The sequence below is a fragment of the Erpetoichthys calabaricus genome, chromosome 1, assembly GCF_900747795.2.
Source record: "Erpetoichthys calabaricus chromosome 1, fErpCal1.3, whole genome shotgun sequence".
Lineage (NCBI taxonomy): Eukaryota > Metazoa > Chordata > Cladistia > Polypteriformes > Polypteridae > Erpetoichthys > Erpetoichthys calabaricus.
In genome coordinates, this window is record NC_041394.2 from 227,020,652 (window position 1) to 227,048,151 (window position 27,500).

At 39.3% G+C, this 27,500-nt stretch overlaps 1 protein-coding gene across 1 annotated transcript in view; it reads left to right on the forward strand.

Moving 5' to 3' along the window:
• Positions 1 to 27,500, forward strand: part of cerk (ceramide kinase) — a 191,243-nt gene that overhangs the window by 56,546 nt on the left and 107,197 nt on the right. Inside the window, exon 2 of the mRNA XM_051935160.1 lies at positions 8,286 to 8,333. Within this exon, the coding sequence (XP_051791120.1) occupies positions 8,286 to 8,333 (48 nt within the window). The remainder of the gene's footprint in view (positions 1 to 8,285; positions 8,334 to 27,500) is intronic.

A 27,500-nucleotide genomic window follows, 5' to 3' on the forward strand; every position in this document is an offset into this window, starting at 1 on the left:
GATTCGATTACCGTAAGCAAGTGCAGTGAGTGTGTAATTACATTCACGGCATTCGTAGTCTGATTCACAATCTGATTGTATGGGTGGTTACCTACGAGGTAACGCTTATACTTGGCCACCAAGTCAGGTCAAAGTGATCACTCGAGTAAAGGCAGCTTCACAAATAAACAGATCCTTAACAAATTGTTATTAGTATATTTTCCCTCAATTTAAAAAGGTTTTCTTTTCTTCTTCATAAAAATTTAAAAGCGGTACTTCGCCGGTGCGAAGCGCGTGGATTTGACCGACTGACACATACAGACATATTCATGAGTGCAGGTACTTCGGAAAGAAAGCACCGTGTAAACCTAAAGTTTAAATTAAGTTCATAGACCTACAAAAGGTTGCCATTCATTTGAGGCAAGATTGCTTTTCTTCTGTACAACTATACATTGCATTCTCAAGAGTGTGCTTGCACGGCTTCGGATATATATATAGATATATATATATATGTATGTCTATATATAAATATGTAAGCTTATAAGTACTGCCTTACTTCTCTTTAAGAAAGGAAGATGTAATGATACTTGATTTAAACGATTCCATGTCTTCCTGCGTTTGCGTAGCTTATTGTCAGTATCTTTACACCTGTTTTTAACACTTATTTACTGAAACGGGCTTTCACGAAAAAAGTTAGGGCATTGCTACAGGATACACCCTCCACAAGTTAAGCAAGTAAAAATAAAATATATATTTCTGTTTTATTTAAACCTTTTAAGTTCGTATGCATAGCCCCATTTGGCTGTTTAATTTTTTTTTTCTTTCTTCAGTGATATTTAATCTCCTTAAAGAAAAAGAACATATCCATTTTACTTTTTTTGTATCTCATTAGTAATATTTTAGTGTAAAAGGATAACCAGTATTTAAACCTTTTATGTTACTTTATACATTTATTTTACACAATGTTGAAAAATTAATAAGAAAGCTACATATTTTGGCAGCTGCTGCTTTCATTTTCAATGAAATGAAAAAAGCTCTCCAAGACAAAACGTCAATGAAGAAGAAACAGTTTGCACTATCTAAAAAGGAGAAACCCTCATTTATAAAACTTTGCTGCAGATGACTTACCTTATTGTCAATATCTTTACACGTTTTTTTAAGACTTATTGACTGAAACGGACTTTCACGAAAAAAGTTAGGGCTTTGCTACAGGATACACCCTCCACAAGTTAAGCAAGTAAAAATAAAATATATATTTCTGTTTTATTTAAACCTTTTAAGTTCGTATGCATAGCCCCATTTGGCTGTTTAATTTTTTTTTTTCTTTCTTCAGTAATATTTAATCTCCTTAAAGAAAAAGAACATATCCATTTTACTTTTTTTGTATCTCTTTAGTAATATTTTAGTGTAAAAGAATAACCAGTATTTAAACCTTTTATGTTACTTTATACATTTATTTTACACAATGTTGAAAAATTAATAAGAAAGATACATATTTTAGCAGCTGCTGCTTTCATTTTCAATGAAATGAAAAAAGCTCTCCAAGAGAAAACGTCAATGAAGAAGAAACAGTTTGCACTATCTAAAAATCAGAAACCCTCATTTATAAAAGTTTGCTGCAGATGACTTAACTGAAAATAAATGAATAGTTCCTATGTGTATAATACATATTTATCTATTTTACTTATGCCTTTATTCCACCAACTTACAACATCTGAGGTACAATTTGTTACATTACTTTTGTTTTTTGCAGCACAGGCAGGTGAAGTGACTTCCTCAGGGTCACACAGTGGTGTCAGTACCACGATTTGAACTGACAAGCTCCGGGTTTACTGAAATATTACTGAACAAAGAAAAAAAACGAAAACGGGCAAATACAGCTATGCATACAGATGTCCATCCGTCCATTATCCAACCTGCCATATCCTAAATACAGGAGCCAATAAGTACATATGTATATATACAGTATATATATATATATATATATATATATATACAGTATATATATATATATATGTATGTGAATGTATGTATGTATATATATATGTCCATATATATATATATATGTAGATATGTAAATTTGTATATGTATATATATGTTTATGTGTGTGTGTGTGTGTATATTATACATATAAAAGACAGCAACACTCATAACAATGACAACACAATTACATTGACAATCACGTTATTTTTAAAATGTTTCCTTTTTTTTTTTTCATAGCCTCTTTAACACACTACTTTTCCGCTGCGAAGCGCGGGTATTTTGCTAGTATATCTATCTATATATATATATATATATATATATATATATATATATATATATATATATATATATATATCTATATCTATATCTATATCTATATCTATATCTATATATATATATATATATATATAGATATATATATATATAGATATATATATCTATATATATATATAGATATAGATATATATATATATATATATAGATATAGATATAGATATATATATATATATATATATATAGATATATATAGATAGATAGATAGAGATATCTATCTATATATATATATATATATATATATATATATATATATAGATAGATATCTCTATCTATCTATCTATATATATATATATATATATATATATAGATAGATAGATAGATAGATAGATAGAGATATCTATATATATATATATATATATATATATATATATATATATATATATATATATAGATAGATAGATAGATAGATAGATAGAGATATCTATCTATATATATATATATATATATATATATATATATATATATATATATATATATATAGATAGATAGATAGAGATATCTATCTATATATATATATATATATATATATATATATATATAGATAGATAGAGATATCTATCTATATATATATATATATATATATATATATATATATATATATAGATAGATAGAGATATCTATCTATATATATATATATATATATATATATATATATATATATATATATATATATATATATATATATATATAGATAGATAGATAGATAGATATATATATATATATATATATAGATAGATAGATAGATAGAGATATCTATCTATCTATCTATCTATCTATCTATCTATCTATCTATCTATCTATCTATCTATCTATCTATCTATACATATACATCCCCGTGCTTTGCAGCGGCGAAGTACTGCTTTTAAATTTTTATTAAGAAGAAAACCTTTTTAAATTGAGTGAAAATATACTAATAACAATTTGTTAAGGATGTGTTTTTTTGTGAAACTGACTTCACACAGCCTCTCCGCTGTTTTATAAACGAATGTCATATAAGGTCTTCCTTTTTCGTTGCTTTTCCAACGGAAGCAGCCTTTTTATTTAATCCTGTTTTTACGATTGTTCTGTTTGTATATCACGTTGTCAGTTCAGCACTCCGGTTGTAATATGACCAAGCAGTGCAAGCACAATCTTGAGAATGCAACGTATAGTTGTACAGGAGAAAAGCAATCTTGCCTCAAATCAATGGCAACCTTTTGTAGGTCTATGAACTTAATTTAAACTTTAGGTTTACACGTTGCTTTCTTTCCGAAGTACCTGCACTCATGAATATGTCTGTATGCGTCAGTCGCTCAAATCCCCGCAGTTCGCACTGGCGAAGTTCTGCTTTTAAATTTTTATTAAGAAGAAAAGAAAACCTTTTAAAATTGAGGTAAAATATACCAATAACAGTTTGTTAAGGATCTGTTTTTTTTGTGAAGCTGCCTTCACTCGAGTGATCACTTCGAGCTTTAAGCCTCAGAAATCACCCCGTAAATGCACACGTTTAATTGCACATCTGTTAATATGTATGCTTACAAAGTATTAAAAGACACTCAACAATTACACAGTATTAAAAGACACTGAACAATTAATGTCATTTACCTTCGTTCCCGCGTTTGACTCGTGCTGTAAATCTCTTCCTTGTTTTCACTTCACGTGATTACGTAGGAGGCGTAATACGTGATGACGTGATACGTGACTCCGCCTCCTCCATTAGAGTATATGGACAAAAAAGAGGTTCCAGTTATGACCATTACGCGTAGAATTTCGAAATGAAACCTGCCTAACTTTTGTTAGTAAGCTGTAAGGAATGAGCCTGCCAAATTTCAGCCTTCTACCTACACGGGAAGTTGGAGAATTAGTGATGAGTCAGTCAGTCAGTCAGTGAGGGCTTTGTCTTTTATTAGTATAGATTCTCTTAGTTCTTTATTCCTACGCCGCATAATTATTTATTGATGTGTGAACACTTCCTGAAAGATACAGTTGTCCAAATGGGGTGGGTTTGAGGATATGACTGTGAGTGAATGAAAAGATGGAACTCTGGAGAGAGCAACATACAATTGTCCTTGGCTGAAAACTGGCTGTACTATAGAATGCACAGCGTAATAGTAAACTAAATATAAAAACATTGAACAACACTGAGAAAACCTTGAACAACAGAGAAAACTTAACACTACAAGAGTTTGCGCTATAGCGCTACAAACCGCTCGGTAAAAACACTTTTTTAATGACTTTTAAGCACAGGGAAAAAATGAACATTTGAAAAATCCATAATTTAATAAACCACCAAGAAAAGTAACATTGCAACAATGCACGCTACGAACCGATCGCTGTAAACAGAAGTGAAAACAAAATCAAGCCCGGTGCATTCTTTAACAATGCACGCTACGAACCGATCGCTGTAAACAGAAGTGAAAACAAAATCAAGCCCGATGCATTCTTTAACTGCCTTCTCTGCCTTATGCATCCAGCCCCCTCTCTTTCTCTCTCGTGTGCCTGTGTGTGTGTCTCTCTCTCGCGTGCCTGTGTGTGTGCGTGTCTCTCTCTCACGCCTGTGTGTGTGTCTCTCTCTCGCGCACCTGTGTGTGTGTGTGTGTGTGTGTGTGTGTGTCTCTCTCTCTCTCTCGCGTGCCTGTGTGTGTGTCTCTCTCTCGCGGGCCTGTGTGTGTCACTTTCTCTCTCTCTCTCTCTCTCTGGCTCGCTCGCTCACTGCACAGGGAATGCACAGGGAAAGACTGAACATGTGCGGAAATCATCGGCGCACACGGCTGCTTAGTGAATTGTTGGTGGGCGGGGCTCTGTCTTGTGTCTTGCCTGCCATGGTCTCACGCGCCTGTGTATGTGTGTGTCTCTCTCTCACGTGCCTGTGTGTGTGTGTGTGTGTCGCTCGCTCGCTGCACAGGGAATGCACAGGGAGAGACTGAACATGTGCGGAAATCATCGGCGCACACAGCTGCTTAGTGAATTGTTGGTGGGCGGGGCTCTGTTTTGCGTCTTGCCTGCCCATGGTCGGCTGCTTTAGTGAATTATATATATAGATATGCAGCTCTTTTTTGTTCGTTTTCTGTTTTTCAGTGTTCATTATTAGTGCTGGGCATTATACCGGTTTTTTATTTTTGTTATGATATGGATTTTTCTTATTCCGCAACACCAGTTTAAATAGCCTAAACAATAATTGGAATGTGGGGCAGCGGGAAACTGTTTAAGGGGGGACCTTTTTCACTGCTGCACCGCTAAACATGCAACAGAGTACATGCATTAGTGGAGGTATTGAATGGTGAAAATGGACAGAGAACATTCTGAAACTGAAGCTGTAGCAGACGATAAAGTTGAACATGATGACACAGAAGAACTTTTGCCGTAAAAAGGAGCCGTGTCTGTTGTCTGGAGATACTTTGGTTTTAAAAGGTCGGATGTGGACCATTATGTTCAAATGTGTGAATACTGTTTCTATACTAATGGATAATACTGCAAATCAAGTTGTACTTGTTGTATTTTTTTTCAATACTGTGTAATGTACCTGGGTACTGTGTAATAGTGTGACGACATGTTGAATTTATTCTCGACATTTCTACTTCATTCTTGCAGTTTGTCGAGATTAAAGTCGACATGTTGACTTTATTCTCGTAATTTGTCATTAAAGTAGAACATCGTAAACTAAATTTCATCTTAAAATGAATATTTAACGTACTAGATTTTCTCAAACCCTGTCATAAGTTATGTTTAACATTCAATGCTTTGTGTTAAGTGTTCCCCGAGCCATGTTAATCGCTACGTGCTTCTTAAACTGACTTCCTCTTGCACTAAGAGGAGAGGAGGCACAGGCACCTCACAGAATGCATTAATTTCATGATATTTCTGCTCCCTGAATATTCAGAATGCTAAGATAAATACTTGATATCATTTTCATAATGAAATGCATTAAAGCATGTATTAATCATGTGGGGGCACAGTGGTGTGGAGGGTGCACTGCTGCGTTGCAGCAAGGGTGTCCGGGGTGTTCCCTGCCTTGAATTTGCATGTTTTTCTGGTGGGTTTACTCGGCGTGTTTCAGTTTTTTTCAAAGTCATGTAGGGTGTGGGGTTTTGTTATGCTATATTGACGCTGCTAGTGTATGTATTGCTCGTATTCACCCTGTGATGTGCTGGCACCCTGTTCAGGATTTGCTCCTGCCTCGCACACAGTGCTTGCTGGGATTGGTGCAACCCTGAATGGATGGCATAATTAAACATGTATAACGAAGATTTTTTTGAAGTTCTGAACACTCTGTGGTCTAAGTTTATAACTAGTTTTAATTTCACAAAGACGTTTATCGTGTGGTGATTGGTTATGTGGAGAAAGAAAAAGGAAAGATAGGAACTGTGTGTTTGGTACGTCAGACAGAGATAGCACACATACAATAAAGAAAGCCCGCTCAGACGCTGCCTGCGCCTCCTCTTAGTGCAAGCACGTAGCAATTAACAACTGGGTCGGGGAACACTTAACACAAAGCATTTAATGTACTACATTAAGTTATGATGGGGTTTGAGAAAATCTAGTAAATTAAACATTGATTTTTAGGATGAAGTTTAGTTTATGACATTCTACTTTAATGACAAAATAAACTATGAGAATAAAGTGGAAATGTTGACTTTAATCTCGACATACAGTTTTTTTTTTTTTTTCTTCACTGTGTCCATGTTTTTTTTTCTTCACCATGGCCCTATTACGCTTCTGTAGAGCTATACCCCAAATAGCATTATAAATGCAAGTTGCAGTTTTATTATTTATGTATATAGCTTAGCTTGAAGCAAGGTCCATATTAATGCAGTTTGCCTTAATGATGGTTCAGTTGGTGAAGATGTCATCACCAAGTTGCACTTGTTTTATTTTAATTTGGTGAATACTGTGTAATGCACCTGGGCTTGAAGTCTTGGAAGTAATAGTATTATTACTTGAAGCTGCACTATTATTATTTATTTTATTGTTATTATTTATTAGTTTAAATATTATGCAGTTTAATGATGGTAAAGTTGTTTGCAAACTTTGTTCAATAAAAAGGTTATATATTTTGACTGCATCTGTCATGCAATGTGATTCCTTCTCTTCATTAGTGCCACCCCCTTGAAAACTATCACTTTATGGGGCCATGCAAACCTGTATATATACTTGTGTGCACATTAAAATGTTTTTTTGTACAATGTACAATTCTCATGACAGTGGAATAGGTTATACTTCGCCAGTAATTGCAGTGGAAAATGAGGTTAACATCCACTCATGCATGGGTAAAAAATACCGTTCAATACCGTGAAACCGGTATAATTTTGAAAAATACTGTGATATAGAATTTTGGTCATACCAGCCAGCACTATTCATTATCAACTCTTGCTGCTGTTTTTCTATTGTGATCTTAAATTCGATGTTATTGCATAGATAATTTGCTTTTCTGCCTTGCCATTATAACCGACTGTGTTGAAGGGAGAGTTAGCACTGCTGAGAACGTCATAGGTTGGTACGGAGGGAAGACATGCGCAGTAGGAGTAGCAATTGGGCGAGCAATGTGGAGGGGAATGGTCAAGTCTGAATATTGAGAATATGACAGAGAACTTTTTTTAATATAATAGAAAGACTTAAAAAGAAAACAACAGCTCAATTTTGTATTGGTTAAGATTTTATTATCCTTTTTAGTTTTTCAATAATTTATTTCGTATCATAAATTTCTTCTGTGGTTTTCTCTAAGTTGAAGTATTTATTTTCCTGATAACATTGCCAATATGAATACCCTATGCAATAAAATAGTTGTGATTTACAGGTGAAATTAGTGATATAGTCATTGCAGATTTAAAATTTTGCCAGAAACAATTAATACCCTCTTTAAAGCCCTCTTTATGTAAGTGGAGTCGTTTTTAAATTCTGTATTATCAGATTTTGATTTTTTTGATATTTTTGTACAATAAAAAGATTTTTTTTTCTCATCATTTGTGATTCTTATAGTAATAGGCCAATTTGACTGTTTTGTTTTTAGGTTTCTGCCTGGCAAAAATCTTTCAGAGAGGAAAAAGTTTCAGCTCAGGTAGGATGTTTTTGTATATGTGATGGCATATAGAAATGTAATAAACATGTACCTTTTCTCATGTTTTTTTATATATTTGAGAAGGCTGCAAATCATGCACTCTTCTACCTATTGTTTCAGGTTTTATTATTCATTTTATTAATAGAACTTTCACTTCCCAGCATTTTATGCAACACAAACTAACTTGCTATTATATACACAAAAGTGTATCTGCCTCATTTGTTAATACATAAGTATTTCTTAAAACAATATAAATTCTAGTCCCCTATTGAAGCTGTGCTTGGTCATCTGGCCCATCTGCTTCACTCTGTATTTAATATTGGCATAGGCAAACAGCAAATACAGTACAATTCCAGCTGAATACCACAAATGTCTGACAATATGATTATCATCCAGAGTCTACCAAGTGCCACAAAAGGTTGCTGAGAAGAGAATGAGAATGAGAAAGATAACTAAAATGGTCAATTAGAAGAGCATTTCTGTCCCTGTGACATTATGAACATTTACTTATCCGTCTGCTGTAATGCATTATTTTCTATATATGTTGGTAAAAACAGTGGGTATGTAATTCTGCATATTATTCAATAGTTGACTATTAAGGGAGGCTGTTTGACCCCAGTCTCTTGGGGTAAGATGTGATTCTTATGACAAGAATACACATCTGCGTTCAAATTTCTTAAATCTTGGTAGTGGAAATTAGCAAAATCTGCTGCTAAAAGGCTATGTCCACAAGGGTTCTCTCTAAATACCGACTCCAATTTCCTCCAGTCCATGTACTGTCAGTGTTTGGGGTGCAACTGAAGTGACATTTTGATGGCTAACAAGATTTTACTGAATTTGTTAAGACAATATTAACAGTAACATTTCAAAATGGATGTGTGAAGAATAATGTTTGATTCAGTATTGTGATCCATATAAATTCTGCAATGACATGTTTGTCATTTACAATTAGTATTTTTAACTTACTTTTAGTTATTTGTTTAGACGTTCAGTCAGAACTTGGATGCTATACAGAATCATCAGTAGGCCTGCATAAAAATGTTGATTTTCTGATTAATCACTTTTTTTCGTTAAATCTTGTGAATTTCTATCCTGCTCAATTTGTATATGTAGGTTTTTGCTTATGTTTGTTTTTGGTGTGTGATCCAGCAGAAGTCACTAATGCGCCTGTTATGACTTTCTGTGGAAAAAGCACTTTACTATGTTACGTAGATTTGGGAGGGTCTGGCTACAGGTAAGACTGCATAAAATGGAGTGTCCTCAAAATCAAGTAGTGACAGACACTTAACACTAGAATTACCAGAGTCTACGAAAAAACTCGTAGATCCGGGCCACCTTAAAACCGTTCTCACCTCTCTTTTGTCTTCTAAATGTGCCGATTATGAGGAGCAGCGAGCAGCCGGCTATTCCATCCCCCACCATTGCAGAACGTTCACTAAGTTTTCCCAGCTCATGGCTTGTTTGATTACCTGGGAGTGACTGAACTGCTGGAGTTTTAGAATAGAAATAATAGATCGCTATTTGGAATACTTGCATTTCATGCGTGTTCCGTTTCTATAGTAATCTGTGTAAACACATTGCTAAAACAGAAACTTTTTCATATTTTAGTAATAAATGTTACAAAATGTAGAATGTGTAAAGCCCGAGTTCCTAAGATCAAATAAACACTTCCACAAAAGCTTCACACACCATATAACAGTTTCCGTGGCGTAGCCCGCTAAGATTTGCTTCTCAGACCGAGTAGCTTTTCTTTGCCTCACAAACATGAGTTCAATTCCCCGCTGGGGATAAAGTGTTACTTCTTTTTTTTGTTTTTAACCTCAAACGGACATAAAATTTGTAAATTGGTATGCACTGTCAGTTAATGAGAACGTTATATTTTCATGTGGGATGCTCCTTTTAAAATATTTTTTAACAATTGAGACTGCAATTAACATGAACAACTGTCCTTATAACTTATTTTTTTCAAGATCCATAACACACAGACAGACAGAGCACTGCGTAATACAGAGACAGACAGGCAGAGATATACAAACAAACAGGGAAGGCACACGTACTGAAAGAAAAAGCACTGAATAAGCGCACCCGCTCTAACATCACCCCTCCCCCGATCTGGCTCTCTAAGTAACAGCGCAAGTACAGACGCAAACCAAGTGTAATCAAGAGTCCTGGTTCGATCCCCACTCACTCCTATATTTGCCGTTTCAGTAGTAAGCTGCTCTTTTTGTTAATATTATACAGTACACACATGCACTTGATTTGTGTCTGTACTTGTGCTGTTACTTAGAGAGTCAGATTGGGGGAGCTTATTCAGTGCTGCAGAAACAACGCGCATGTTGATTTTTTTTTTCTTTCAGTACATGTGCCTTCCCTGTTTGTTTGTATATCTCTGCCTGTCTGTCTCTGTATTATGCAGTGCTCTGTCTGTCTGTGTGTTATGGATCTTGAAAAAAATAAGTTATAAGGACGGTTTGTTGACTTGGAGCACCACTGCCTTACTGTGCCACAGAGACGCGAGTTCGATTCCCAGCTTTGAAGAAAGTGTTTTTTTTTTCCTCAAACGGACATTGAATTTATAAATTGGTATGCACTGTAAATCGTTAACTTTAAAATGTCAATCGCAGTTATTTCTGTTGATTAATTCATGCTTTTTTACTTAGAGTCAGAACAGGAGCTTTTTCAGCTTATTCAGCTTCTGATCTGACTCAAACAGCGCCAGTATAACTTCACACCCAACCTGACGCTGTTCGTTTTCAAGTAATATTGCATTACTTCGACGATGTTTTCTGATTGGTACTATTCGCGTCATAAAATGATTTCTTCAAAACGTCACATATATTTGTCTCTTTCTTTTTTTAAAATGTGCGTTGTAGCACTCAGCACCTGGCCACCTGCATGTTCTTGCGCACACTAAATCAGACAGCGCTATATGCAATCATCAGATTCAAATGTTAACAGTTATATAGCACAGAATGGAAATCAGCAGTTCTTAGCATTCCACCTACTGTAACTTGCTTTCTTTTTTCTTCGGTTATAGTCTTGAATAAAAGTGCACTTGTTTTGTTATACTTTTACATCAACATATGTTCCTGTGTTTGAGCTACATGGGCATGCTCAAAAATACACGTATAATGCCACGAAAAGTGCATGCAGACACTTCAGTTCGCAAGCATTGGTACGACAATGCAGTCACAAGTACACTGCAGAGCTTTAGCAGTGTCAGATGGGGAGTGTCTGATGATTGCATATAGCGCTGAAGTTACTGCTCTTTACTATGCTTTCCTCTGCATGTCCTGGAGTACAAAAGAAACAGCATACAGCAACACGTGGGGACTGGCAATACTGGAGGAAAAAAACACGCGGTCGTATGTATCGTGATACACTGCAGAACTATAGCGAGTCTTTATGTAAAAACAGCAGTGTCAGGTGGGGGGCGGTAGGGATGGATCCTGAACGCGACTGAGACAATGAAAAGTGAATTTAAAAAAATAAAGCTAACCTTTACAAATATCATAAATTACACCAGCTGTTACTGACTGAAATCAAATGTATCTTTTTATTCTAAAATAGTGAAAATAAGAACACTTCTCAAATGGGAGTTGTGCAGGATCGAACTCATGAGCTTCTGATTCCTAGTCAGCGACTGATACTGTTACGCCACGGAAGAAGTGATAGTTAATTCATATCAATGTCTCACACTAAGGCGGGTTTTTTTGGCGGTGGCTTTTTTTTGTACCTTTTGTGAAAGTGTTTCTTTGATATTTGGACTTCAGGCTTCATACATTATATAGTTTATGCCTACATTTTGTCAATTGCTACTAGAATATATAACACGTTTCTGTTTTAACAATGTGTTTACACAGATTACTGTAGAAATGCAACACATATGAAATGCGTGTGTTCCAAATAACAATCTATTATTTCTACTCTAAAACTCCACTTCACTCCCAGGTAATCAATCAAGGCAAGAGCTGGGAAAAGCTTGTTTACGTTCTAAGTCGTTGGGGGGATGGAATAGCCGGCTGCTGGCAGCTTGTCTTTATCAGTACATTTAGATGACAAAAGACGCTGGCGGAGAGGTGAGAAAGGTTTTAAGAAGCGATTTAAGGTGGGCCGGATATACGAGTTTTTTCATAGGCTCTGGTAATTCTAGTGTTAAATCACATGTGTGGACTTCCTACAGATTCAAATAATACGTAAAGAACAGCTAGATAAAAGCAAATCCATATTTAAGCTGTACAACTCAGAAATGAAGTATTGTTGTAATACAACAAATGTGAAAAATTATTTAATCCCAACATCACACATAAATGTAATCTCACTCAAAGTCCAAATGAGTAGAGACTAAACAATCTACACTGGAATTGGTGGGTAGCTCCAAGCTTCGATTTAACTCTTTGAGGGCTGAATATTTTTTCCAGTAAACTTGGTTTTCTGAAAAGCACACAGAGCAATGGTTTCACACACAAATCAACATAAAACATCTGCTGCTATGTGCTGTGGCTGCTGTTGGCGCATGTTTGGCATCGGCTGTGCTGGAACACCTTGATGGTCAGCAGGAATACACGGTGGGCTGGCTGTCTTTTCACAACAGGTGGGCGGAGTGGTGGCAGTCGCAGTGTGACACAATATGGTTTGTACGTCTTGTCATCATAAGTGGTGGTCCTCCCAGGTGAACGCTGTAGGCGCATCAGCTACACGAAAGTGTTCAGCACCACGATCAGCTGTGGACCGATCAGATGATGCTGGTACCTCACTTTCATTTTCGATATCCATCTCCAGAGCACCTGCATCAAACTCAGAGTCCGACAAGTCAGAGTAACCTATTCAACAAAATTACGTAAAAGGTCCACTGAGTATTTTGCTTTGGACACTCGCTTTGGTCTCTCGCCAGATGTCAATGCCATTTTAGAGGTTGTTTGCTCTTCACTACTCACGCACGAGTAGAGAAAATCAGCAAAGCTATGTAGCTTTTCTTCTAGGAAAGAGTCGAACTAAAACGTAACGGCGAGTTTTGTTGCAGTTTACAGCTGATTACTGTCCTCTACCCCCGAATTTTGACAAAAGTCGACATCAGCCCTGAAAGAGTTAATATGCCTCATGCCCAAAAATAACAATCTGTAGCAGTTTTTATCTGTAAAGATACAAGACCCTGCACTGTTCTTGAAAATGAGGGCTTTTGACAAATGATACAGGTTTTGGAACTGGTGTGTGCTATCCCAAACAGAAAGCAAACAATAAAGTTATCATACCCAGGCTTTGTGACAATGCTTTGCTTAAGATTTTCATATTTCTCAGGTCAGCAGAGAGAATAGCCCTAATTTGTGACACCTGAACATCCAGGGCAGCAGGTTCCTATATGACAATCACATGTCACTACATTAAAAATAGACTCAGCAGCTATGGAGGATGTGTTGCAGACAAGCGCTCTGCATGCCCGTCACAATGGGAGCAACCTCACTGCTTATATGTAGAGCTGCTAATATGGCTGGTTGGCTGTTGTTATAAAAACATTTCTAGCATTTCCAATGTGCCGTCTCATCATGTGACCACGTAAATCGCAAGTTTGTATGTTAGCAACTCCAATAAACGTTGCTTCTCTTTAAGCATGTGGCTAGATGTACTGCTACGGTGGAAAAAGTTTGCAAAGCGCCTCATACGTTACAGCATACAGGCATTTGGTGGAAGTTTCATAGCAGCCTGTGGGACCAAATTGAGAGTGTGTGCGGAACAGCCGACATTAATTAGCTCCATAAGCTGTTCCACACGGATCATATTAGTGGCATTGTCAATCATGATGGCTGGTCCTTTTTTTTTTTTTTTATTGTCCATTTATCCCACATCATTGTCAAAAAGCATCAGTTCTAGATGCTCAATTTAAAACTGATTAACGTATATTTACCGTTTTGAGTAGTGAGCTGCTGTAATCTATAATAATAAAAGGCAAAGCCTTCACTGACTGACTGACTCACTCACTCACTGACTGACTCACTCATCACTAATTCTCCAACTTCCCGTGTAGGTGGAAGGCTGAAATTTGGCAGGCTCATTCCTTACAGCTTACTTACAAAAGTTAGGCAGGTTTCATTTCGAAATTCAAAGCGTAATGGTCATAACTGGAACATATTTTTTGTCCATACACTGTAATGGAGGAGGCGGAGTCACGTATCGCGTCATCTCGCCTCCTACGTAATCACGTGAACTAAAAACAAGGAAGAGATTTACAGCACGAGTCACACGCGGGAACGAAGGTAAATGACGTTAATTTTTGACTGTCTTTTAATACTGTGTAAGCATACATATTAACACATGTGCAATTAAACGTGTGCATTTACGGGGTGATTTCTCAGGCTTAAAAGCTCACCTTTTATCAAACGCAGGAAGAAAGGTAACTGACGTTGTTCACTGTCTTTTAATACTGTGTAACCATACATATTAACACATATCCAATTAAACGTGTGCATTTACGGGGTGATTTCTCAGGCTTAAAAGCTCGCCTTTTACTAAAAAGGTAAATGCAAAACTATTTTCAATCAGTTTATTGAAACGCTCCCGTTAAGGATTGCAATAACATATTCGTGAGATAAAAGAACGAAGTAGGGGGAAATGGAGGAACAGCCGCAAACAGCGAAGAGCAAAAAATTAATTAAACAATTGAGAACGGAGCGAGTTAAGCATACAAGCATGTTCATAAGGGAAACAAAGCACGGTGTAAAACGTAACTTTCAATTAAGTTTATAGAAACGCTCCCGCTGCGGATTGCAATAACATATTCGCGAGATAAAAGTTTAATGACAAGACACGAGGTATAAACGAACCACACACCGTGGCGCAACGTTAGGGGCAACAGTTTCAACCATTCTATGATCTGCTTCTCGCAACTGAAAGACGGCACATGGCGGATGTTAGCCGACTTGCTGACCGCAACGTTAGGGGCTTCAACTATGGCGCTGACACAACATCTCAGTGCCAACACTTTGCAGACTGTACTTAAAAGACATGCCCTCCTCACTGGACAGTTAAAAACACCAATCAAACTAACGATGACATCAAGTATTACCCAATCCAAAGTAGGAAAGGAGGCATCTTCATAAAATGCGTGTGGGATAATTTGCATGAGACGCTGCTTTAAAAAAAAATGATACAAAACATACGGGATAAATCACGTCCAGTATTGATTCAAAACGGGACGCGCAATTTCATTCTCAAACCCGGCACGATTCCGTATTTTAAAGGACGGGTGGCAACCCTACAGTGCCAGGTAACCACCCATACAATCAGATTGTGATTCAGACTAGGAATGCAATGAATGTAATTACCCCGATCTACATACAAGGCGAAAGTCTTGCAACATTCAAAGATGATGGTTTGGGATAATTAGTACTTATTAAGTACACCATGGCACATAAAAGAGCTTATGAAGCCTTGAACCGAAAAAAGCAAGATCTCAGAGATCGTAAAAAAAAAAAGGAGGTAATGTCGTTTTACTCGCTGTACATTTTAGTCAAACATTACCAGTTATTCCACGAGGGAGACCAGCAGATGAACTCAACGCGTGTTTAAAATCCATGCTTCTCCCACGCTCGGTTATATGTCGCGTGTTCTCGGGTAGGTACACCAAAAAATGTATACATTTAAGCATGTAATGGGCAAACAAAAAATGAGGTATACCCGAAGGCACTGCAGTAGTACTCAATGTAACTTTACTTCTTAAATGTTAATGTTTTACTGTTTAATAATTTATACGCTTCTTATATATTGTTCAAATTCTTTTATCAAAATACCAGTGACAGCGCAATGCACGATAACATGGAGTGAATACACCATACGCATCTGCCCACGGCCGCCCTGGTGTGCGCAGATAGGAGTTGATTCTAAAATAAAATAAACATAAAAAGAGTAATACAATCATCACCCATAAAGCGGATAGCAGACGTGACGTATTATATGTGTACCAGATTTCAAGTCAATAGGTGAAACGATTTGCAAGCTACAGGTGATTTAAAATCCTGGACAGACCAACGAAAAGCCACGGTAGCAAATTATACAAGAAGATTTTACTGTTTAATAATTTATATTTATATGAAATGTGCTTCTTATATATTACTTCATATTCTCATATGATAATGATGTTAATGTTGTTTATATTGATTTCTATGTTATTGTAAGTGCATCTATGTGTGTATATGTATGTATGTATGTATGTATGTATATATATATATATATATATATATATATATATATATATATATATATATATATATATATATATATATATATATATATATATACAGTAATCCCTCGCTATATCGCGCTTCGCCTTTCGCGGCTTCACTCCATCGCGGATTTTATATGTAAGCATATTTAAATATATATCGCGGATTTTTCGCTGCTTCGCGGGTTTCTGAGGACAATGGGTCTTTTAATTTCTGGTACATGCTTCCTCAGTTGGTTTGCCCAGTTGATTTCATACAAGGGATGCTATTGGCAGATGGCTGAGAAGCTACCCAACTTACTTTTCTTTCTCTCTCTCTTGCGCTGACTATCTGTGATCCTGACGTAGGGGGTGTGAGCAGGGGGGCTGTTCACACACCTAGACGATACGGACGCTCGTCTGAAAATGCTGAAAGATTATCTTCACGTTGCTACCTTCTGTGTGCAGCTTTTAACTATGCTGCACGGTGCTTCGCATACTTAAAAGCTCAAAGGGCACGTATTGATTTTTTTATCTGTCTCTCTCTCTCTCACTCTGCTCCTGGCGGAGGGGGTGTGAGCTGCCGCCTTCAACAGCTTTGTGCCGCGGTGCTTCGCATACTTACAAGCCAAACAGCCCTATTGATTTTTTTGCTCCTTTGAAGAGGAAGATATGTTTGCATTCTTTTAATTGTGAGACTGAACTATCATCTCTGTCTTGTCATTGAGCACAGTTTAAACTTTTGAAAAAGAGACAAATGTTTGTTTGCAGTGTTTGAATAACGTTCCTGTCTCTCTACAACCTCATGTGTTTCTGCGCAAATCTGTGACCTAAGCATGACAATATAAAAATAACCATATAAACATATGGTTTCTACTTCGCGGATTTTCTTATTTCGCGGGTGGCTCTGGAACGCAACCCCCGCGATGGAGGAGGGATTACTGTATATAAAAAATATATATATAAAAAATATATGTGTATATGTATATATAATATATCTGTATATGTGTGTATATGTGTGTGTATATGTGTATATGTATATATATATGACAGCAACACTCATAACAATGACAACACAATTACATTGACAATCATGTTACGTTATTTTTAAAATGTTTCCTTTACTTTTTCATAACCTCTTTAACACACTACTTCTCCGCTGCGAAGCGCGGGTATTTTGCTAGTTGTTAATATTATACAATAAACACATACATTTGGTTTGCGTCTGTAACAGCCGCTGTACATTTATAGAACTGTCACTTGATTTTTTTTTTATTCAGTTTTATCGAGTGTTCCTGCTCACAATGAATTAGTATGCACCTTTTGGTCCATGATGTCAAAGCCGCACTGACAAAAAAACCAGAGACATAGGTACAGTTAGGTCCATAAATATTTGGACAGAGACAACTTTTTTCTAATTTTGGTTCTGTGCATTACCACAATGAATTTTAAATGGAACAACTCAGATGCAATTGAAGTGCAGACTTTCAGCTTTAATTCAGTGGGGTGAACAAAACAATTGCATAAAAATGTGAGGTAACTAAAGCATTTTTTTAACACAATCCCTTCATTTCAGGGACTCAAAACTAATTGGACAATTGACTCAAAGGCTATTTCATGGGCAGGTGTGGGCAAGTCCGTCGTTATGTCATTATCAATTAAGCAGATAAAAGGCCTGGAGTTGATTTGAGGTGTGGTGCTTGCATGTGGAAGATTTTGCTGTGAACAGACAACATGCGGTCAAAGGAGCTCTCCATGCAGGTGAAAGAAGCCATCCTTAAGCTGCGAAAACAGAAAAAACCCATCCGAGAAATTGCTATAATATTACGAGTGGCAAAATCTACAGTTTGGTACATCCTGCAAAAGAAAGCAAGCACTGGTGAACTCAGCAATGCAAAAAGACCTGGACGTCCACGGAAGACAACAGTGGTGGATGATCGCAGAATCATTTCCATGGTGAAGAGAAACCCCTTCACAACAGCCAACCAAGTGAACAACACTCTCCAGGGTGTAGGCGTATCGATATCCAAGTCTACCATAAAGAGAAGACTGCATGAAAGTAAATACAGAGGGTGCACTGCAAGGTGCAAGCCACTCATAAGCCTCAAGAATAGAAAGGCTAGATTGGACTTTGCTAAAGAACATCTAAAAAAGCCAGCACAGTTCTGGAAAAACATTCTTTGAACAGATGAAACCAAGACCAACCTCTACCAGAATGATGGCAAGAAAAAAGTATGGAAAAGGCGTGGAACAGCTCATTATCCAAAGCATACCATATCATCTGTAAAACACGGTGGAGGCAGTGTGATGGCTTGGGCGTGCATGGCTGCCAGTGGCACTGGGACACTAGTGTTTATTGATGATGTGACACAGGACAGAAGCAGCCAAATGAATTCTGAGGTCTTCAGAGACATACTGTCTGCTCAAATCCAGCTAAATGCAGTCAAATTGATTGGGTGGCGTTTCATGATACAGACGGACAATGACCCAAAACATACAGCCAAAGCAACCCAGGAGTTTATTAAAGCAAAGAAGTGGAAAATTCTTGAATGGCCAAGTCAGTCACCTGATCTTAACCCAATTGAGCCTTCATTTCACTTGTTGAAGACTAAACTTCAGACAGAAAGGCCCACAAACAAACAACAACTGAAAGCTGCTGCAGTAAAGGCCTGGCAGAGCATTAAAAAGGAGGAAACCAAGCATCTGGTGATGTCCATGAGTTCAAGACTTCAGGCTGTCATTGCCAGCAAAGGGTTTTCAACCAAGTATTAGAAATGAACATTTTATTTCCAGTTATTTAATTTGTCCAATTACTTTTGAGTCCCTGAAATGAAGGGATTGTGTTAAAAAATGTTTTGTTGCCTCACATCTTTATGCAATCGTTTTGTTCACCCCACTGAATTAAAGCTGAAAGTCTGCACTTCAACTGCATCTGAGTTGTTTCATTTAAAATTCATTGTGGTAATGTACAGAACCAAAATTAGAAAAAAGTTGTCTCTGTCCAAATATTTATGGACCTAACTGTATGTATGATATTTGGAATTATTCATTTTATGACCTGTATAGTACATTTTGGAAAACATTGTGGCATTTAACCCCATATGGAGTTAAACCAAGGATCTGCGTTTCCCTTGCCCGGGAAAGGGTACCCGGGGCCCCACCCTGGAGCCAGGCCCAGGGGAGGGGCTCGCCGGCGAGCACCTGGTGGCTGGACCTTCGACCACGGGGCCCAGCCGGGCTCGGCCCGGAGGAGCAACGTGGTTCCGCTCCCTTGTGGGCCCACCACCTGCAAGAGAGGCCATAGGGGTCGGGTGCAATGCGATATGGGTGGTAGCCGAAGGCGGGAACTCTGGCGTTCCGACCCTCGGTTGCCGAAACTGGCTCTTGGGACATGGAATGTCACCTCTCTGGTGGGGAAGGAGCCTGAACTGGTGCGAGAGGTTGAGAGGTCCCAGCTAGATATAGTCGGGCTCACCTCTACGCATGGTCTGAGCTCTGGAACCATTCCTCTTGAGAGATGCTGGACTTTGTTCCACTCTGGAGTTGCTGTGGGTGAGAGGCGTTGGGCAGGGGTGGGCTTGCTTACAGCACCCCGGCTCAAGGCCTGTACATTGGGGTTCTCCCCGTTGGATGAGAGGGTTGTTTCCCTACACCTTTGAGTTGGGGGAAGGACTCTGACTGTTGTTTGCACTTATGTGCTGAACAGCATTTCAGGGTACCCAGCCTTCTTGGAGTCCCTGGAAGAGGCGCTGCGAGGTGCAACTCCTGGGGACTCTATTGTCCTGCTGGGAGACTTAAACGCTCATGTCGGCAACGACAGTGAAACCTGGAGAGGTGTGATTGGGAGGAACGGCCTCCCTGATCTAAACTCGAGTGGTGTTCAGTTGTTGGACTTCTGTGCTGGCTATGGACTGTCCATAATGAACACCGTGTTCGAGCATAAGGGTGTCCATAAGTGCACTTGGTGCCAGGATGCCCAAGGTCGCAGGTCGATGATCGACTTTGTAATCGTTCCATCGGATCTGCGACCTTATGTCTTGAACACTCGGGTGAAGAGAGGGGCTGAGCTTTCAACTGATCACCACCTGGTGCTAAGTTGGATCAGATGGCGGGAGAGGCTGCCGGACAGACCAGGCAGACCCATATGTATAATGAGGGTCTGGTGGAATGTCTGGCGGAGGAACTAGTCAGAAAGATCTTTAACTGCCACCTCTGGCAGAACTTCAACCTCATTCCGAGGGAGGCGAAGGACATTGAGTCAGAATGGGCCATGTTCCGAGCCTCCATTGTCGAAGCAACAGAATGGAGCTGTTGCCGCAAGGTTGTCGGTGCCTCTCGTGGCAGCAATCCACAAACCCGGTGGTGGACACCTAAGGTTTGAGAGGCCGTCAAGCTGAAGAAAGAGTCCTATCAGGTCTGGTTGACCAGTGGGACTCCAGAGGCAGCTGAGGGGTACTGGCGGGCCAAGCATGTGGCGGCATCGGCTGTTGCAGAGGCAAAAACTCGGGCATGGGAGGAGTTTGGGGAAGCCATGGAAAACGACTTTCGGTCAGCACCGAGAAGGTTCTGGCAAACCGTCAGGCGCCTCAGGAGGGGAAAGCGGTGCTCCACCAACACTGTGTACAGTGGAGATGGGGCCCTGCTGACTTCAACTGCAGACTTTATTGACCAGTGGAAGGAATACTTCGAGGATCTTCTCAATCCCACCAGCATGTCTTCCTTAGAGGAAGCAGAGCTGGAGGACTCCAGGGGGGGCCTGTCCATAACAGAGGTATTGGTAATTAAAAGCTCCGAGGTGGCAGGGCCCCTGGGGTGGACGAGGTTCACCCTGGGTTCCTCAAGGCTCTGGATGTTGTGGGGCTGTCCTGGTTGACACGTCTCTGCAACATCGCATAGACATCGGGGGCAGTACCTCTGAATTGGCAGACCGGGGTGGTGGTCCCCCTCTTTAAGAAGGGGGACTGGAGGGTGTGTTCCAACTACAGAGGGATCACACTCCTCAGCCTCCCTGGAAAAGTCTTTTCCGGGGTTCTGGAGAGGAGGGTCCGTCGGATAGTCGAACCTCGGATTCAGGAGGAACAGTGTGGTTTTCGTCCTGGTCGCGGAACAGTGGACCAGCTCTACACCCTTAGCAGGGTCCTGGAGGGTGCATGGGAGTTCGCCCAACCAGTCTACATGTGTTTTGTGGACTTGGAAAAGGCGTTCGACCGTGTCCCTCGGGGAATCCTGTGGGGGGTGCTCCGGGAGTATGGAGTACCGGACCCCCTGATAAGGGCGGTTCGGTCCCTGTACAACCGGTGTCAGAGCTTGGTCTGCATTGCCGGCAGTAAGTCGATCCCGTTTCCAGTGTGAGTTGGACTCCGCCAGGGCTGCCCATTGTCACCGATTCTGTTCATAACTTTTATGGACAGAATTTCTAGGCGCAGCCAGGGTGTTGAGGGGGTCCGGTTTGGTGGACTCAGGATTGGGTCACTGCTTTTTGCAGATGATGTTGTCCTGTTTGCTTCATCAGGCCGTGATCTTCAGCTCTATCTGGATCGGTTCGCAGCTGAGTGTGAAGCGGCTGGGATGGGAATCAGCACCTCCAAATCCGAGACCATGGTCCTCAGCCGGAAAAGGGTGGAGTGCCCTCTCAGGGTTGGGAGCGAGATCCTGCCTCAAGTGGAGGAGTATCTTGGGGTCTTGTTCACGAGTGAGGGAAGAATGGAGCGTGAGATCGACAGGCGGATCGTTGCGGCGTCCGCAGTGATGCGGGCTCTGCATCGGTCTGTCGTGGTGAAAAAGGAGCTGAGCCATAAGTCAAAGGTCTCAATTTACCGGTCGATCTATGTTCCTACCCTCACCTATGGTTATGAGCTATGGGTAGTGACCGAAAGAACGAGTTCGCGAATACAAGCGGCTGAAATGAGTTTCCTCCGCAGGGTGTCTGGGCTCTCCCTTAAAGATAGGGTGAGAAGCTCAGTCATACAGGAAGGGCTCAGAGTAGAGCCGCTGCTCCTCCGCATCGAGAGGAGTCAGATGAGGTGGCTCGGGCAACTGATCAGGATGCCTCCTGGACGCCTCCCTGGTGAGGTGTTCCAGGCACGTCCAACCAGGAGGAGGCCCCGGGGAAGACCCAGGACACGCTGGAGGGACTATGTCTCCCGGCTGGCCTGGGAACGCCTCGGGATCCTCCCGGAAGAGCTAGAAGAAGTGGCCGGGGAGAGGGAAGTCTGGGCATCTCTGCTCAAGCTGCTGCCCCCGCGACCCGACCTCGGATAAGCGGGAGACAATGGATGGATGGATGGATCAGAGAAGGTAGAGTTCCATTGTCTCAAAACACCACTCACATCTACAGTTATTCCCAGTTTCAAATAAAAACTAACAGCGTCAGATCCCTGGTGGGGTGGGGTGGTAGTATTTATCGTGATCGTGATTGACAGAATAAAAGTGAAAAAAAAAAAACGCTAACTTTTACAAGTTCTATAAATGTACAGCGGCTGTTACAGATGCAAACCAAATGTATGTGTTTATTGCATAATATTAACAATAAGAGCAGCTCACTACTCAAAACGGTAAATGTACGAGGCAGTGAGGATCGAACTGGGGGACTCTTGATTACAAGTCAGCAATTCCTACTGCTACGCCACAGAAAATGTTGTATCATCCTTGAACCTTTTGTGAAAGTGTTTTATTTGATCTTTGGACTTCAGGCTTCACACATTATATAGTTTATGCCTACATTTTGTCATTTATTACTAAAATATGAAAAACGTTTCTGTTTTATCAATGTGTTTACACAGATTATTGTAGAAACGGAACACACATGAAATGCATATTTCCACTCTAAAACTGCAGCACTTCACTCCCAGATAATCGAGGCATAAGCTGGGAGAACTTTGTGCACGTTCTGCGGCGATGGGGGGATGGTATAGCAGGCTGCTTGCTGCTCATCTTGATTGGCATATTTACAAGACAAAAGACGCTAATGGAGAGGGTTGAAGGGATTTAAGGTGGGCCGGCTTTACGAGTTTTTTTGTAGGCTTTGGTAATTCTAGTGTTAAGAAATCTCTTTAAAAAAAAAAAAAAAGCAACCACTTCAAATATATCAGGTGTGATGGACAGCCTGGATGGGATGCCTGTTGGAAGGGCTACGGGAGAGGTCATGCACAGGGCATTTTCTCCCGTGGAGTGCTGGATGGCAGACCCCAACTGTAATACACATGATGGAGCAAGTTCACACAGTGCCTGTTGCTGATGGGGTACCAAAACTTAATGTAGCTTTGCACATACCCTCCCAGCCCCTGACCTTTGTTACTTGCACACTTTGCATCTTAAATATTTAAAATAGAACAGAGTGGTAGTTTTTAATTCTGGACAACCAAACTACAGACTTGCAAAGCCTGATGAACTACCAGATGTTTTAAATCTGTGGTCCATGTAATATTTTTCTAAATAAAAACAATCTGATGAAAGCAAAATATCCCATCCATCCATCCATTTTCCAACCCGCTGAATCCGAACACAGGGTCACGGGGGTCTGCTGGAGCCAATCCCAGCCAACACAGGGCACAAGGCAGGAACCAATCCTGGGCAGGGTGCCAACCCACCGCAGGACACACACAAACACACCCACACACCAAGCACACACTTGGGCGGCACGGTGGCGCAGTGGGTAGCGCTGCTGCCTCGCAGTTGGGAGACCTGGGGACCTGGGTTCGCTTCCCGGGTCCTCCCTGCGTGGAGTTTGCATGTTCTCCCCGTGTCTGCGTGGGTTTCCTCCGGGCGCTCCGGTTTCCTCCCACAGTCCAAAGACATGCTGGTTAGGTGGATTGGCGATTCTAAATTGGCCCTAGAAAGCAAAATACCCAATTCTTAATGTACATTTGGTGTTGTTTTTAAAGGCAGCACTGTGCAACCACCTTCTAAATCCTTGCTCATACCTGTAACGTTTGCACTGGTTGCGAGGGCAGCATCACACTGTCTGCAGAGAGCATCCAGAAACCAGAGATAAAAGTTGCCCACTGTTTTCAGGAAAAGTTAATTTTACTAATTAAAAGGTGAGAAAGCACAGTAACAATAGACTGCTTATTGTACTAGTCAGCCTGCGAGATCTAGCAAATGCTGAAAGAGTGCTGAGTCATTTCATGAATTGTGTAACTTGGAAACAAAAATGTACACTGATGCTGCAGGAAACTCTTTTCAGCAGTCAGAGCTTACTCGTATAAAGCTGAGCTACCAGAAAGCATACCTGCACTACCAGGTTCGCAAAGACGGTATCCCAGTAGACTACAATATTGAATTAAAATTTCGCAACCCCTGTATTGTAACGAGCGTTAGTTTTGCTCTTTATTGTTTTCTGCAGCTAGTCTTCTACCTTCAAAACAAAAAACAGTTTCAGACGATCACATAACCTGTTAGCACTCCTTCTGTCTGCTTACAAACTGAGATTGAAGTATGAGGAGCTGCCAATAGCAGTGGTACAGGGCTGAGCCAAAGAAGCGCAGGATAAATTCTACAACTGCTTTGATTCTGTAAATTGGGGATTCCTCATTAGATCTGGATGAGTATGCATTTGTTATAATGGGATTCATCAAAAAATGTGTGGATGACTGTGAGCCTGTGAAAACAATTTCCAAATTAAGAAACCATGGATTACCACTGCCATCAGGAATTTTCTAAAGGTGTACATCAATGCTTTGCAAAATACTGCCATCGAAAAATATAAGAAATGCGGATACAAACTTGGAAAAGCAATCAAAATGGCTAAATATCAGTATGGCAATAAACTTATGATGGAATTTAGCAGCTGTAACAATTTGTGTAAAACTCTGGCAGGGATTAAGGATGCTTAAGGACTACAAAGTAAAATGCAGTCAAGTATTATTTTTGTGTTGTTATGAAGTAGAAAATAATGTTTTCTTTTCCTGTTTTGATCACAGCAACAACCAGAGTACCTTTCAATTGCTTACTGCGGATGACATATGAAAAATTCTTTTTATTTATTTATTTGCATACTAATTTATTTCTTTGTTTCTGGTTTTGTCAGCTGTTCTGAGAAGGTATGCAAGTATGAATTTCACTGTACTATGCACATATGACAATATACTTGACTTGGTTTAAATGCTAACAGACTGGTTATGTGCAATACATGCAAATGCAACAACAAAGCAAATCAACTAACCATAATCACACAATAAAAATGGTATGGTATACCTGTCATAGTTTATAATCAGAGCACCCTCTTCTCCTCATATTTACCTGTTTATAGTGCTATGCATGCTGCTCCTTCAGAAAGTTGAAAATTAATGCATACAGTATAATAAGAATACATTATCAAATATATGAATTAATTACATTTTCCCAACTTCTGTTGTGTTATGACCCAGTTTTTCACATGCCAGTGTGTTTGCGACCTACCTTCCCTCTTCTGTGAATTTAGCGCAACCTGCTTCCCCTTTGGTGAATTTAACATGATCATCAAAGCGGACGGGGGTCCTGTGTGATCACCAGAACATCTCGTCATTGCTTTTCCTCCTTGATGAATCAAGCATAATCGTCAGAGTCAGTGTTGAGAAGATCATCAAGGATCAGCTACAATAAGTTCCCACAACTCGGCAAAAGTGTGTGCACGGCATTAAGTAATTTTTGCATCTTATTATTTTCTTCATTGGCCATTTTTGGTCAAAAAAACATTTGTTACACTGAAATTTACATTTGATTAAAATGAAATTCATTTAACATGATGTTATATGAACATTTGTTTGGGCCAACAAAAAGTATTCATAATTCTGAAAATTTCATTACTTCGGTATTCAATATAACAGGATTTGACCTGTATATATTTTTGGCCACAGATTATTTTTGCAATATTTGTAATTAAACTTTATTTTACTAAATGTTAGTATTTTAAAATTACTTTTTAAAGCTAATTTGTGCAATGAAGATGAAGCTTATTCTGTATTTCTTGGGTACTGTATGGGTAATTCTTCAATTTGTACACAATCAGTCACAAGGAGGATATAGCTGAAAAAGTCTCTTGAAATTGTGGAAGAAATGACTGTCCCCCCCCAACTGGGTTGACCCCCTTTCTCTTTTATAATTTGGAGGTAATGAATACATGTGTAATGAAGCACCAACCAGTCTTCTTTATTTTTCTCTAATACTTCTCATGACATATGCACACCAAGGGGCAGTAAGTAAGTATTGCAAAGAGGAACTAATACTGTGTTCCTATATACACTTCATCAATCACACAATAGTTCCAAAAATTAATAGTTTCAGCAAAGACCTTTACCATGATTGGTTACATTTTGTGGTGAACAGGATAAGGTAAAACGGAATTACTTAGTATGGTCTTGAGTGACCAAGTCCACTAAGTTTAGTGGCAGTCCATCAGCTCCATTGACCCATGTATACATGACTTAAAACTCATACTAAGCACTTAGTTACAAACTGGCCCATCAGTTAGTTGCACAACCGATTTATTTCTGGAGAGAGCATTTAAGCTGTATTTTCTTTTATCAAAATATTAAACACTTTTGCTACTTCAAACTATTTTCAAGCTGCTTAGTTTGCATGCTCCCTACCTCCTGCTTAGTTTTGCTACATTCTAAATTCTTAAAATTTAGTACATACTTATTTGTTACAGGAAACTTAAATGTTATTTGTTAATTTTATCCGAACATTTCTTTAATGCTCAAGGTCAATTACAGTATAATATTCTTGCATCTCACGAAAGGTTTATCAAATTTCATATTCATTCATTAATATATGCTTAGCAGGACAAAAGACTCCACACTAATTCAGGGAGTAATACTGTTAGTTCAGCCTTTAGCCTCCGAACCTTCATCTCTTGCTGGGTGCACACCAAACTAGGGTTCAAAATTTTCTTCCACAAAGTTAAAAGTAACAGTTTTTAAAGTTATAAAAATAAAAGCAAAACTATAAATGGAGGGAGAAACCTAGCTGCAATGGCCTCACCGAATGCCTGA